We start from the raw sequence: 15,424 nt of genomic DNA, 5'->3' as shown, positions 1-15,424 counted from the left end.
CTCGGTAAACAATTATATACTTAAAAGCCAGAAAAATTCTATTACTGAAGAGGAATAAATTTAAATACGAGGGGCTTTGTGTCGAAATTTTCCTGACGATTTTTGTATTACACGTTTTTTCGAAAATCGCATAAATCTCAAAATTTTCAAGCAAAATGTTCACTTGTCAAAGTCACATTTTGTAAATTTGACAAATCGACAGCTAACGTAAAGTTTCAAATTACGACCGTAAAACTTCAACTATAGAGGCTTTTTGGTATCGAGTCTATTAGTCCCTTATAGCAGTAAATTTTGATTTTTCCGTAGATAAATTGAAACGATGTTTATATGAGAATTCAACTCACCATAGGTTCCACCTATCAGAAACTTTAATTTTTTCAAATCAACCAATCACAACAAACTTTTTCTGGAAATTTCACGAGTGCAATTTTCAGTGACAATTCCACGCGAAAATACCACGCGAGCTGTCAGTTGCTTGTCAGTTCGTTGAATTCTCATGACGAATATAACTCGGGGGCTCGAAATTGTGGAAAATTTTTCCTCCAGTACTCGTAGTTTGTTTCTCCGGACAATTGGCACTCGTTCGCTTTGCTCACTCGTGAATTGATCGTCGAAAAAACTACTCGTCTGTCGGAAAAATTTCCGACAATTTCGAGCCCACTCGTTATATTACTTATGACAATTCGACACTGCCCGAACAAACCCAGTTTCACCTTCAAGTCATCCAAAAAGGGAACGAGCAGATAAGGAACGTAACTCTTGTGATTGATACCACTTGGCACTTTTTATTAGGATTTTTACGTTACGCAGAGAAAAACAAATCTAAAACACACTTTATTGGCATTATGATTGATGTTCAAATCTTCAAAGTTGAGTTTTTAGGGGGAATATAAAAGTTATTTCACATTTGACCGTTGAAATTGTCCAACATTTCATGACCAAAATTTTAGCGAACTATGATTAAATTTCAGTTGGAAAAATTGGGGGTCGACTTGGCATGGAACGCCCTAAAATAACCCATTTGTACTATTCCGGTCAATAGTCTTTGATCGTCAATGCTACTTAAATGACATTAAATTTAAACGAAGCTGCAAGAAAAGTAATTTTTTTTCACTCGTTCGTAATCATTATCAGCATTGTCACCATGCATTTTAAACTAACACTGTCAATACTTTTTGATTTGCTTTGTAGATGATGGTTTTGCTATTTGCCTTAAAAACAACCTTTCAGAGGCAAAAAGGTTTTCTTATATTTATCAAGAGCAGATAAAAAATGAACCTGTCATTTCTTTCATTGACGTTATTCCTCGAATTGTTTTGAATCTCAAAGTCTTTTGATTGTTATAAAGAGTAAGGCACTCTTTATGTATTTCATAATTATTTCTGTCCTTTTTGACAAAATTCATTAGATTTTTGCCCATCAAATTGACAGTAATGTATTTAATGAAAATAGACACTAATGCACGGAAATATTTAAAATGTCAATACAATGACGAAAATTAAATTTGAAATCAGAACAAGGGTAATCGTAATTTATTAGGAGTATTATTTTATATGTAAAATTAGATAAAATTAAAAATCAATAATTTGACTCTTTATAGTGGTCAACTTCTCTAGACACCACTTCATACCCATTCAGATCCTTCATTTGCTGTAAAAACACATCTTCAAATTTCGATTTGACTGCATATTCAACTAATGTCCACCCCAATAAACCACCCTGCTCCAAAACATCAGTATCTTTGACAAAGTCTGACAAAAATTTCACAATTTCTTTTTCATTCACGTTGCTTTGTACAGTTTCAATTCCGCCATCGTTATCAACTCCATTTTTTGATCCAAGCAAAAAAGCGACATGCAAAGCAGTGTTGTCACCTTTATCCTTGTCATCAAAATGATTTTTTGCTAAAAATTTTACTTTTTCTAAGTCTCGTTGAAGAACCGCCAAATGAAGAGGACAATCTTCAGCAAGTGCGTAGCAGCAAAACAGTTTGATAGAATCATTCTCAGGATTCAGAATAAAACTTAATTTTTCTTTTTGGATGGATTTCAGATTATCCGTTATCCATTTGGAGATAAAATATTCACCAATAATTCTATATCTGAAGGAGAACCCATTGTGGTCGTTCACTACTAAACCAAGAAGTCGTGAGTTTCATCAAAGTATTGAGGAGAAACAGTATTCAAAGGCGCTAAAGTATCGGCCTGTAGAGCTAAGTTTTTATAAACTGCCATAACAATGTTGTTCACAACAAAATTGTAGGCTTTTATGGAATCACAACTTATTTTTGCCAAGTTATGTTGTAGTTTTTCTTTTACAAATATTTTGAAAACTTGAGAAACATTCAAAATGTTTTCCACATCAATATCCGTCAAAATGTATAAAAACAGTGGCATTTTTAAAACCTCATCAAATTTTTCGTTGAACCACGTGCTTTTCACTCTTGTAAGAGCATCTTCATTTACTCCCGCGTTTCTCAGACGTTTGTTCACATATTCTTCTTGATCTTCCTTATCGGTGCCTTCAAGAGTGTAAAAAAGAGCTGTCTCAAATCTCTTCTCCAAATCATCTTGTTCTTTTCCCGTACAAGACACCCAAATTTTGTAGTTTTCTTCAGACAACTTTACGATTAGTTTGCACGCTTTGTTGTACAACTCCACTGTTAACTTATCCAGTTCATCAAACACGAAAAAGACTCTATTTTTTACGGTAAAACAATCACATATACGATGCTTTGGTATCAACTCTTTTAGTTCTGGAACGTTTTGCGACAAAGTAATAAAAACGACCCATAAAGTCGTCGGGCAGCAAGAAGCTAAATATCTTAGCATAGTAGTTTTGCCACTTCCTGGTTCACCAACTAGGAATTTCAAACCACCATCGAATATTAAACGTGTGCTTGTACCATCAGAAGTACCGTTGCAGTGAAAGTTTTCTGAATCTACTCGTAATAGAGTTCTTGGGATGAAAAGTTTTGGAAGACTTGGTAAATTGCCACCAAACGAAAGACCTTGGAAGAGATCGTCCACGGTGATAAACTCATCTATATCAGTATCAGACTGCTTTTTAAAGTCTTCGATTACCATAGGAGTACGTCCTTGAAGAGATATCTTAAAGTGCTGTGTGAACTTCTGGTACAGTTTTGGATTAGCTTTTTGGAGATCTCCAAGGTTTTGAAATACATCCCATTTTGAAAAATCTACATCTATAGCGTCTCCGACCAACACCAATTTTATTCTGCGCTGCATTGTGGCCAAAAGTGGTACCAAGGACGCAATAATTTGTTTGGATTCTTCTGCAACGTGTAGAAACAAAGGTCTGGTAAAATTACAATTTCGATGAATTTTCTTTGTAATTTCCGCTTCCTTGTTTTTGCGACTTTTGAAGACAGTTCCCCAGTTCTGTTGAATAAAATAATTTGTAGCAGAATTCAGAACTGTTAAGTCAAACGCAGCAATGGCTTCTTCAACTAGGTTATAAGATTGATCTTTCACAGCTTCCATGTCCATAAGGAAATCTTCTAGTAGTAAAAATATAAGAATTAACACCACTTGATCTCTGTTGATTTTTGGTTCTCCATATTTCATGTAACGTAAATTCTCAAAAAAGTTGATGTAACAGACACTTGTTTTTATATCGGAGGAAAACTGTTTCACAAAAATCCTTGTTATAGCATTCCGAGTTTCATCGGCATTCTTCTGACCCGAAAGTAGGTAGAAATTTCGAAAGAAACTCTCATTATCATCGGAAATACAACGAAACTGGTAAATTTCTTGATTGTTCTTCAAGTTAAATGGGCACTCCGTTGGTACAACACGGAATTCATCGACTTTATCAATATCTGAGAATATTGCATTTGTGTACAAAATCAACTTGCAGTCGTTTGGAAAATCGTGCTTCTTGTAAGCTTGAGCGAATTCATCGATGTCGAAACTTTTTCCTTTCGTTTTCTTGTAATGATTTCTTCCAGAAAATTCTTGTCGTGCATTGAGGATGTGTCTTCCTTCAACACGATGCTTTAATTGTACCGCAAAGTGGTCTGTGTTGCTTTTCGTTTTAACTGAGATTATGATATCGTCGAATTTTTGAAAACTGCGTGGATTAACATTAATGGTAAAGTCTTCTACGTCTGAGCGAAAGGCTAATTCGAGAGCAAAGAGTGCTGGCACTAGTTTTTCGTACTCAAATCCTCGATTGATGATGCCACATATTGGCTGGAAGATAAATTAATTTTCATCAATATGGATAAAATAAGAAATGAAGTATTTGGAAAAAATCTTCATTTGGCAGTTCAAAACGAATTTATGCAAAGAAAAAAGTGAAAAATTAAAAAAAACAAAAATCATTTGTTTTCGTGAAATGAATTATAGTGCACAATAAATTGGTTAACATAATAAATCTTCTGTTTCTTACCTTCTTTTCTCCAACGTTCCTGTGGCTTTTATTTTTCTTTGTTCCAGGCACTTTCGTTATCTACAAAATTATATTATGAGAATTTCTTTTGTGTGTTAGAATTTATAACATGCACATATTTCTAGGTATATTATTTTGAATTTTAAGCTATAAAATCAACGTTTTTTATAAATACTTTTGGAATAATTAAAATTAACAAACAAGTAGAAAATTGCTTATAAATTTTACTTTTAATGCCTATCTTATAATCTTATAAATTACGATACTAAAATAAAATTAAATAAAAACACCAATATTACACGTCAATATGTAATTAAATTCAAAATTACATAAAGTTACTTAAATCGAATTTAACTTACTACTTGATTCATCTTGCAACGGAGTTGACAATGTGTTTATTAAGTTAGATATCAAACACGCGGTTAGACTAAGATACAAAGTTATTGTTTGTTAAAAGATTAGATACTTTATCTTATCAGTTTTATCACTTATCAATAATCTTGTTCTTATTATATTTTCCCTCTACCAATTCAAGTCTGTAGTAGATACAGGATGTCCCGAAAGTGACGCACCAACGTGAAACTGTATCATCGGACAATGCCATAGATCACCGGAAAAATGTTAAAAAAAATCCATGTCTTCAATTTTTCTAGATATGATAGATTTAAGAGGAAAAGTTTGATGCGAAAATTAACGATTTCTGTGCAATAATTTTACGTTCAAATAAATTTGTTACCCAAAGAACATTTTGCGCAAAGGCATGGTGCAAAAAAAATCGGAAAAATCTTGTAAGAAATGCCTAAAAACTGTTAAGAAAATGTTTGAATTAACAATCTCGATCAGTGTGGCATCGTTCACGTGAAACCATAGTTACAATACTCGTTCATGAGCCGACCTGACTAACGCCAACAATACAACAGCAACGTTACTATGGCTTTGACTACTGGAAATTTAAATTATAGGGGGGTACACTTCTGCAATGTTGCCATTTTCCTAATTTTCTTTTACTCCTCCTGCGAAAACAGAGAGTCTGGAAGTTTTTTTAACATTTTTTTGGTACTCTGGAGGACCACCCAGTTACCCCCTTTTAAGGTGGTGCGTCACTTTTGGGACACCCTGTATAAATGTTTTATTATATTCTCAAAAGCATTAATTAAGAGCAAATTTTTGTAAATCGGTACAAATTTTGTGACTTTCATACATACCAAAAGAAGAAGGAAGAGTGTAGAACAAAGTTGATTTTCCTCTAGATTGTCTTTTCAATTTTTCAACAATTTTGCCGTTAGTTTTCCTCTTAATTTCCAATTCCTAGTTCTCTTCCATGTTTTTTTTATTTTTAGTTCAGCTGTCCTCTACATTCTCTTCAATATTTTTCTCCGAATTCTCTTCAACATTCTTCTCTTTAATACCATCCAGATTATTCTACAGATTTTCTTTTAGGTCCATTTTTGATCTTTCTCCCATTAGATTTATCTATTCTCCATAATTCTTTTTTTGATTTATCTTTACATTTTCTTCTGGATTGTTTTCAGAATCTCTTTTGCATCTTATAGGTTCTTCGATTTTCCTTTAATTTGTTTTTTAGATTTCGCTCTAGATTATCCAAGAGAGATTCTACTGCAAAACATAGTTCAAAGAAAAATGCATAGAATTTGTAAAAATTATAAGTACATTCTCAACTAAATTCTTCATTTTTTAATTGTGCAATCTTATTTAGATTCTCTTCTAAATTGTCATTTTAATTTCTTAACAATTTGGTCGTTAGATTCTCCTCTTAATGCCATTTTAAATTCTCTTCATATTTTTTAAATTGTTCTTTAGATTTTTTAGGCGTTTTTAAATTCTTCTTTTTTATATTTCCTTTTTAGTCTCCTTTACAGTCGCTTTTTGATTGTGTAAATCTTATTATACATATTCTTAGTTCTTCTCTTAATTCTCCCATTTTTTTTAATGTCAATTTAGACAGAAACACTCAAATTAACTTGCAATAATTACAGATTCAAAATTATTCTAAATATCTCAGCCACTGCCTGTCCCAGGAAAGACACATCCTTCAGACAAATATTCACATATCCTGTTAAAAATTGGGTATACTTAAAACGGAACTCTTAAAAGATATGAGAGGAAAGTTGTATGTACAGGGTGGCTCATGTTTTATAAAATGACATAACTCTTAACTAATGAAAATTTAAAATAAAGTAAAATTAACATTTTTAAGACAAGGATGGCGCTAGTAATGTCACATCATCCTTACCTATTCAAGAAATTATATTTTAAATTTTAGAAAAATCTGTTTATATCGTAATTAACAAAGATATTGGGCCCGAAAGTCTTACCCTGTATATCTTTTTTTAATGGCGAAGCTGAATATTTCCTTCCCATTGGCCAATGTTTTCATTTTTACCACAAATAATTGTAGAGTTCCTTCTTGCAGTGAACTGTGACAAAATTCACACATCAAAATACAATCTCATAAAAATTTTGTTTTCTTAACTTGGGATATAAAGTTTGTAAATTCAAAACAGCGAATTTTTCACGGAAGGAAACGATTTCTTTTAATTTGATTTTATAGACTTTAGAAACAAACAATTAAATACATATAAGACACACAAAAAGTGGTGAATAAGATATGATTGTTTTAATTAAAAACAACAAATTAGAAAATGGTCAGTTATTGATGAGTTTCCAAGGTTTTTCTCACCAAAAATGAATGATATTTAAATTCAATATAATAATTTTAATTTTTAAACAAGTTTTATTACGTAATCAAACTAAAATTAGCATTGTAAAACCAAGTTAGTTTACGGAAAGATATCCAACAATGATATCCAAGTATTATCCGAAATAGCAACTTGATTTCTTTTATTTTTTCACTAATAATCATGTGGTTGCCCTTTACATGTTTTCTTTTGGAATTGTCATTTAGTTGTAAGTAAACACTTTTATATTAATACTTAAAAGATTGTATCGTCGAATTCTTTAACCTTCGCTTTATACTTAATGTTTATTTAAATTACTGTTCTTGAACTTCTTCTTTTTATGGTAATTATTGTAATTGTTTTGATGTTATTTCATTTAGATCAACATGAAAATCAAACTTCACAAGTTACCACCACTTTCAGGGGTGTGAAGACTTCATTTGCACACGTGGATTTGTTATGTACTGACTCTAATATTTTCTCGTGTCGGCAATTTCAATGCGTCGCATTGTCAGATCTAAACACGAAAATTTCCTGGTTTTATCAATCATCTCCGAGTGATTTTGATGAGATAACAGGAAATGCGACGTTTGAAAATGCTTCATCACGTTTGATCTTGAGAAACGATTCTTCTGGATATCTTACTTGCGTTGCCGAAAATGAACTAGGGCAGGTTAACAAGACGTGGGTGGTTTCTTCAGCAAATCGTAAGTTTTTTTTTACTTTTTGTAGTGATTAAGTGAAAGAGTTTTAGGACCAAATCACGTTTTTGTACAATTAACTATTAAAAATTTCTATTACAATATTGTTGAAGAAGAAGTTTTTTTATACTGGCGACTAGCAGTGGAAGGTCGTCCATCTCCAACATTTTTACTGTAAGTGGACTGTTTATATCGTAAATTTATGCAATTTATTAACACAGAATGGTGAAAAATGAAGAACTGAATTGTAATGTGGAGTACAAAGAAAATAAAAAAGTTGAAACAGGACAAAATGTTAAAACGGATTTCAAAGACAAACAAATTAAAATGGATAAAAAAGACGATGAATTATACTCTTGTAACATGACTTTTACAGATGGATCGTTACTGACTGTAAGATTGACAAGTATGAACTATTCATACTCATATTTGGCAAATTCCATTCTATTGGTATCTAATGAACATGAAAATACAACGTTTAAAATGAACTACGAACTAAAGAATATTTTTGAATTAGGTATGTATTTTTAACTTTAAATCGTTTTTTAAATTTGATTCAATTTTATAAAGAGAGTTTTGAAAATGTCACCACGTCCTTCAACGGTTCTTCCGAATCCTCAATCATCTTGTTGTGTCATAGTCGAAATATCTCCACTTGCCGCCACTTCCAGTGTTTGCCAATGTCGAATCAACCTGTGAAAATTTCTTGGCTCTTTCAACCATACAAAAATGGTTCCATTGAAATTGAAGAAAATGGGATTTTTGAAAATGTTTCATCGTTTCTAGCTCTAAAGGACGAGGACTGTGGTCACCTCACGTGTTTGGTGGAAAGCGATACTGGTCAGGTCAAGAAAACTTTTATCTTACCTCCAATCAATCGTAAGAGGTTAATTATGAGTTTTACGGGGTGCATAATAGAGTTTTAGGTCCAAATCAAGTTTTTATACGTTTTGTTATTTTGGAGTATGATTATAAATTTGATGACAATGGAGTGACATTTTTTTGGACTTTGCGAGGTGAAGGGAAGCCAACTCCTACAACCCGCCTGTAAGTCACCCGTTTTCATTTTTAGTCGAATATTATAAATATAATGTCGCAGTTCTTCATTTTCATTTCTTTCTGAGGTGGTCTTTTTTCTCACCATTTCCAATATTGAGATAATTTTATGAGATTCCATAGTCTACATGATCTTACCTAACTAGCTTATTTATTATGTTTTAATTTTCTGACTTATTCTTGTTTTTTTTAAGGTCTATTAACTTATTGGTTAGTTCTTCTTCTTCATTTCTTGTCGTGTGTCTTGGCGCTTCCAAATGTCATTCGTGAAATTTTTATTTCCCCGATGTTGAATATTGAATGTTGAATATTTTTAGTCGAGCTTGAGAATGAAAATTTCTAAAATTTGTGTTTTTTGCCCTTTGATTTAGCGATTAAACGACTCAAAAATTTTAATTTATCCAAGTTTATGATTCAAAAATTGTCAGACAAAATTTACTAAAAAATGCTGGATATTTTTGGTTCAGTTTAAAAATGGTGTCATTTGCTTTTTGATTTGGTTAAGTCAGTAAACGATTAAAAAAAGCAATCTACCTAAGTCTAATAGCTATAACACTAAAATTGACAGGTTTGATATTTTTGGTTATGCTTGAAAAAAAAAAATAAAGATTCGTATTTTTTCCTTTATGATTTAACAATTCGGTAAATTTAATAAACAACTTAAAAATTGCAGTCTGTTTATAACACCTAAATTGCGACTTTTAATTAAAAATATTAGATATTTTTAGTTCAACTTGCAAATATAAATTTCTAAAATGTATGTTATTGGATCTCTCTGTAATTTAACAATTTGGTTGAGTTAAGAGAGAATTCAAAAACAGTAATTATGCCAAGTTTGACAGTTAGTTATAACGCTAAAATCGTCGAAGTTGATTTCGGTTCAGTTGCATTGTCAAAAAGAGTGAAAGAGTCCTTTTGTTATCAAGATAAAATTACAGAAAAATTTCTGATTTAAAAGTGAACAAATTCAGTTGCTGGTTGCTTAAGCCAAAGATTAGAGAACTTAGTTCTCTAATCTTTGAGAACTTAGTTCTCCAATCTTTGCTTAAGCTATGGTTTCCTAAGAAAACGGTGGCGTAATGGAGTGGCCGTAACAAAGCGGCAATGACGTCATAATTACGGCGAAAAAAGCGTTCTTTCGTGGCGGTGGGTTTGGGTGTAAAGTCAGAAAATGTAAAAGATAAAGTCATTACTGGTGTGTTTTCTTCAGAAAAAAAATCCGAAGAATCGAATGAATTTGACTTATTCAAAATGCGTCTGAAAAAGGTGCTTATGAAATTTTGAATATTTTCGGGTAACTTTAGTGTTATTTAGTTACATTTTGATCTAAATAAAGGAGAACAGGTGTAAAAACCATATAAATTATAAACACGGGAAACCAACTACGCCTGAACAAAATTTGTGTATTTTGGTTACTACTTTTTTCAGACAAATTTTTCGCTGAAAACTTACTCATGGAAATTATTTTTTGTATTTTTTAAAAGATTTGATACCAATTAATCATTAAAAAAATACTTATACTGCCAAAAAAACGTATGACGTATGCGGTCTCGTTTGACTTTGTAAAAATTGAGATTGCGGTATTTGCCGCTGAGATGACGATATTTTTAATCTCGATTTGCTAGTTTTGTACTTATTTTAGTTGAAATACAGTCTTAATTTGCAAGGTACTACAATTTGTACAACTTCAAGTTGATATTTCAATTTTTAGGAATTTGTTTAATTAATTTTAATTAAATTTTGGTGTTAAGAAAACCACAGCAATGCGTTTATACAGAATGAATTTTTGACCGTCATATTACGGCACCGTTCTTTTAGGAAACCGTAGCTCTAGGAAACAAGTCATTCCATTTTGCTAGTGGTGTAGGAAGTACGTGAATTTCTGTTAACTTTACCTTGTCAGTTTTTGATTTACAAATTGGTTTTTCATACTTCATACTCTTTCTGGAATAGCGTGGAACTGGTTGGTACATAAATGCATTTCAAAAATACCTGTATGTGTATTATGTATTTTTGGTTCTCTTAAAAATGAAAATATAAACTGTTCAGTTTTGCCCTAAAATTTTGTAATTTAGCACTCGAAACCCCGAAATTTTTCTGCTGTATGATTAAAACTGACGAAGTAACAGAATCTAACAACAAATGTTTGTTCATTATTACAATGTCCCTCTTTTCTTTGCAGTTTTTATCTATTTGGCTTATAGCTTCTTCTCCTTTTCTTCTTTTTTCTCTTATTCTTTCTTTCTAAAGTATCTGTTTATTTATTTTTTTGAATGTCTTTAGCACAATTTAGGTTCATCCAGATGTGCTGCTCAATTAGTTAAATTTTACTAAGTATGTGTGACTTTACTTTTTTTTCTCTGCATCTTCTTATTCTGGTCAGCTCTTCTATTTTTTTTTGTTAATCTGGACTTTATACTTTCAAGAATTCTTAGTACTTTTTGTTCTGTGTATCTCTCCAAGATCTGTTATTTTCGTTCTTCATCCTCACTCTTATTATTTGTCGTAGGAAAGTAAATAACGAGACTGTGCCTTGTGGTGTACAATACAGCAAAACTGAAAACATCTCCTGCCGCAAAAAAATAACAAATCGCTTAAATACTAGTTACATATTATCACTATCTGTAACTACCTCAACGTTTGACCTAGAAACTTCGTTTTATTTGATAGCCTGGAACAAGTATGAAAATGTAACAATTAGTCTTAACTACAACATTACCACAATAAATAGTTTTAACACTTTTATGGAAGTCGAGAATGTAGGAAGGAACGTGTTCGTAAAGTGTTTTGCTTACGTCACTACACCCTGCACTATAACTTGGAACTATGAAGGTGTCCAAAACTCAACATTGCCTCTTAATAATGTACGTCATTCTTCTTCTGAAGAATTAAACTGCTAGGGTTGCTTTTTAAGGTTACTCATACTTCTTCCAATGATTCATGTTGGTTGACGGTTGAAATTGCTCCGCCTATAGATGGTGTTGTGGAATGTTTCATTGGATCTATCAACATTCGCCAAAGAGTCCAAAGTAAATCTAAATTTACATGTTAAAACTATTAGTGAAACATCTATTTCTAGGTATAGAGGAGAGTATGATTCTTTACCAAGATGGTGCTACTCTGGTTTGTCAAGTGGATGCTTTATTTCACTATAACGATATATCCTGGGATACTAACAGCTCGGATGTGGATCTTGAAAGTAAATTTCTACAACTTTAGAAGTTTCTCTATATTTTTGTTACTTTAGCTGCTGCCTTTCAAAGCGGCACTCAAAATCGGATTTTAAGCTACTATTCAACACTTGTTTTACCTGATGATTTGGTAAAAAAATTACATAATACAGTTTTTTGGTGTGAAGTGGAATGTAATAACAACAACGCATTTGACAGCAGAGAAATCGTTTTTTCGCCAGACCCCAAACGAATGGACCAAGGTATTTATAGAGGAAGTAGTTATAAGGTAAAAAACTGAATTAAAATTGTAGACAAGTCAACAGACCAAAAACCGCAGAAATGGCCATATTACGTAATTGGCATCTTAATCATAATGATTTTAAGCACGTCTATTTTCGTGGTTATCAAGCTCCTGCGACATAGAAGATTTCAAAAAAAAGTAGAAGAACTAAATCTTGCTGATTTAACTTCGTTCGAAAAAGGTGCCTTGGATCAAATGAATGCCAACTTAACGATTGACGACCAAGCAGATTTGTTACCTTACGACAAAAGGTTTGAATTTCCTGCCGAACAGCTAAAGTTAGGTGTACGAAACTGCACTTGAAATTCTTATATTACTCTCATTTCTAACAGGAGAGCAAATAGGATCAGGTGCTTTTGGAGTAGTTAGAAAAGCAGAAGCTTCAAATATCAGTAAAACTGAACCAGTAACCACAGTGGCGGTGAAAATGGTCAATAAAACTTTTGGAGACGCTTACATAAAAAATCTTGTTTCTGAACTCAAAATTATGATACACTTAGGGAAACATGTCAACATTGTGAATCTTTTAGGCGCTTGTACCAAACAAATTCGGAAAAGTAGGTACTTCTATTAATTGTTGGTTTTCTGGTTACAATTCTCAATTCTTAGGAGAACTCTTGGTGATAGTTGAATACTGCCGTTTTGGAAACTTGCGAGAGTACATTTTGAGCCATAAACACAACTTTATTGATCAAATAAACAAGAAGAATGGTCAGATTGATTTTACAATTGGATCGGAAATTTTAGGACCAAAGTAAGTCTTTTGTGACAAAATCGACTCTTGATAAACGTTACTTTATAGTTACGTGAAATTGTTGCACCATTGTGATCTACAAAAAGTCGTTGATTTGTCTCCTGAGGAAAATTATCTTGATGTCAACACGCCTATCACTACAAGAGATCTTCTTCTGTGGTCGTTCCAAGTGGCTTGTGGAATGGAATATTTGTCTTCTCGTAAAGTAATTCATGGAGATCTTGCCGTTAGAAACATTCTCTTAACGGAGGACAATGTTGTGAAAATTTGTGATTTTGGCTTATCGAAAAACTTGTATCAGAAGAATATTTACAAAAAAACAGGAGATGTAAATTCCACGAGACTATGAACTGCTCTTTATTATTTCTTGTAGGATTTACTGCCGGTAAAGTGGTTAGCTATTGAAACTATAACTGACAACATCTTTTCAATACAGTCAGATGTGTGGTCTTTTGGTGTTGTCATGTGGGAATTATTTTCTTTAGCTCGAACTCCGTATTTTGGAATGGACTTCAATAAAAGCTTTTGTGACAAACTCTTAAATGGGTACAGAATGGAAGCGCCGCAATATGCAAACCTGGAGATGTAAGACTTTTATTTTAACACAGTCACTCAAAAATTAACACGATTTGCAGTTATGACATTATGCTAAAATGCTGGAACGCAGAACCAATTGAAAGACCGTCTTTCACGGAACTGGTGAAAAAAATTAGTTGCATTTTAAACCCATCAATAGTGGAAGTTAGTACTGTATTAGGGCATCAATAATAATAGTTATTTTTTTGTATTTTAGTATTATCTTCAAATGAATTCTGATTATGTTGAGATAAATGCTCGAAGATTTAAGGAAGCGGATTCTGACTATCTTGCGATGGTTAGCGCTCCAAACTATAACAATTCTATGCCGTGTTATCAAAATGTTCAAGCGTCAGCAAGTGAAAAGAATGATACGTGTATGTAAAGACTTTTTAGATAGATTCAGTGTATTTATGAATGTTTTTTTTTATTCGATGTTTTAAGAAACTCCTTAAAGCATGATTTAATGTCCGTTTAGACTGCTAAGCTATAGTTAAATTTCTTAGATATAGGTTTGGATGTTTATTACCATTGTTGTAATAATTTGCTAGAATTACTAGTTCCTAAGGCTACATTTAATTTTAATGGTCGTTTTTTTGTTCATAACTAATACTTATAAATTAACTAAACATTCAAAAATTGGCCCATCGTATTTTTAAAGAAAGTCTTTCTGCAAATTATTTATTTTCTTAATTTTCGCGGGCTTCAAATTGGCAGTTTTCTGTAGAGATGATTTTTTATCCAACTTCTCTTCCATTCACTTCTAATTTTTAGCTCCGTTGTACATTTTTTTCAGCATTTTTCTGTAAATTGTCTTCAACATTATCCTCTTAACTACTATCCAAATTATTCTTTAGACTCTCTTTCAGGTTCATTTTTTGATTCTTCACTCTTTATATTCTTTTTTTCTATATTCTGTTTTTTATTCTCTTTTTCATTTTTTTCTGAATTATCGTTCAGTTCTTTTTTAAATCTTTTAGATTTCTTTTTAATTTGTTTTTGTGAATTCGCTTTAGATTATTCTCTAGATTCACTTGTAAGACATTCAAAGTTCGAAGAAAAATGTATAGAATTTAGAATAAAACTACATGAGTAAATTCTCAAATTTTCTTTGTGGATTGTACATTCTCATTCAAATACACCTTTAGATTGTCTTTTTAATTCCCTAACAATTTTGCTTTTAGATTTTCTTCTTAATATTATTTTTGAATCCTCTTACTATTCTCATCTTCATTTCTTTTAGAATATACTTTAGATTTTTTTTTTTTTTTTAATTGTTCTTTCTATAAATTGTCGTTGGTTCTTCTTTTACAATCGCTTGTGGATTGTCAGATCTCATTTTACATATTCCAGGTTCTTTTCTAAATTTTCTTTTGCTTTTTTTACTTGGATTTTTTTTTTAGACTCTCCGGTAAATTGGGCTCACTTTGATGTTAAACGATAATTGAAAGGAATGGATTCTTAACAAAATCTTCTGTAGATAATAATGCTTTAGCTTTGGATTTTCTTTTAGATCCGCCTCACGACAGTTTTCTTAATTCTCCAATAATTTCTTTTTTCTACAACCGTCAAAAAAAGGTGACATTTGCACACCATTTACAGTGCGTGAAGTAACTGTTTTGCGCACTAGACTAAAAAAAAAACGAAAAAACACTGTGACAAAATAATGTCAAAGTTTATTTTCTTTTAAATTACAAAGGCCATAATTTAATTTATAACAATAATAAGCTCTGTACTTCCTGTAGATTTCA

General features: G+C 31.8%; 2 protein-coding genes across 2 annotated transcripts; one reads left to right on the top strand and one right to left on the bottom strand.

Moving 5' to 3' along the window:
* Window positions 1–1,646: 1,646 nt before the first annotated feature.
* Window positions 1,647–4,825, bottom strand: LOC148180316 (uncharacterized). The gene is made up of 3 exons (XM_088044463.1): window positions 4,773–4,825; window positions 4,414–4,473; window positions 1,647–4,214 (listed from the first exon to the last, which is right to left on the bottom strand). The coding sequence occupies exons 1-3, from the start codon at window positions 4,782–4,784 to the stop codon at window positions 2,133–2,135; spliced, it is 2,154 nt and encodes a 717-aa protein (XP_087900589.1). The 5' UTR covers window positions 4,785–4,825; the 3' UTR covers window positions 1,647–2,132.
* A 2,388-nt stretch (window positions 4,826–7,213) lies between these two features.
* Window positions 7,214–14,509, top strand: LOC148180315 (uncharacterized). Its single transcript, XM_088039602.1, has 17 exons — window positions 7,214–7,341; window positions 7,493–7,819; window positions 7,867–7,987; window positions 8,035–8,330; window positions 8,384–8,692; window positions 8,740–8,860; window positions 11,379–11,733; window positions 11,784–11,898; window positions 11,949–12,068; window positions 12,117–12,302; window positions 12,354–12,626; window positions 12,676–12,900; window positions 12,953–13,097; window positions 13,146–13,425; window positions 13,471–13,682; window positions 13,733–13,838; window positions 13,891–14,509. The coding sequence occupies exons 1-17, from the start codon at window positions 7,296–7,298 to the stop codon at window positions 14,056–14,058; spliced, it is 3,405 nt and encodes a 1,134-aa protein (XP_087895728.1). The 5' UTR covers window positions 7,214–7,295; the 3' UTR covers window positions 14,059–14,509.
* Window positions 14,510–15,424: the final 915 nt, after the last annotated feature.

Source organism: Gnatocerus cornutus, chromosome 1 (genome assembly GCF_029298725.1).
Source record: "Gnatocerus cornutus isolate USDA-ARS CGAHR chromosome 1, icGnaCorn1.1, whole genome shotgun sequence".
Lineage (NCBI taxonomy): Eukaryota > Metazoa > Arthropoda > Insecta > Coleoptera > Tenebrionidae > Gnatocerus > Gnatocerus cornutus.
Note: the sequence above shows the minus strand (reverse complement) of the source record. Positions and strands in the feature narration are given on the sequence as shown.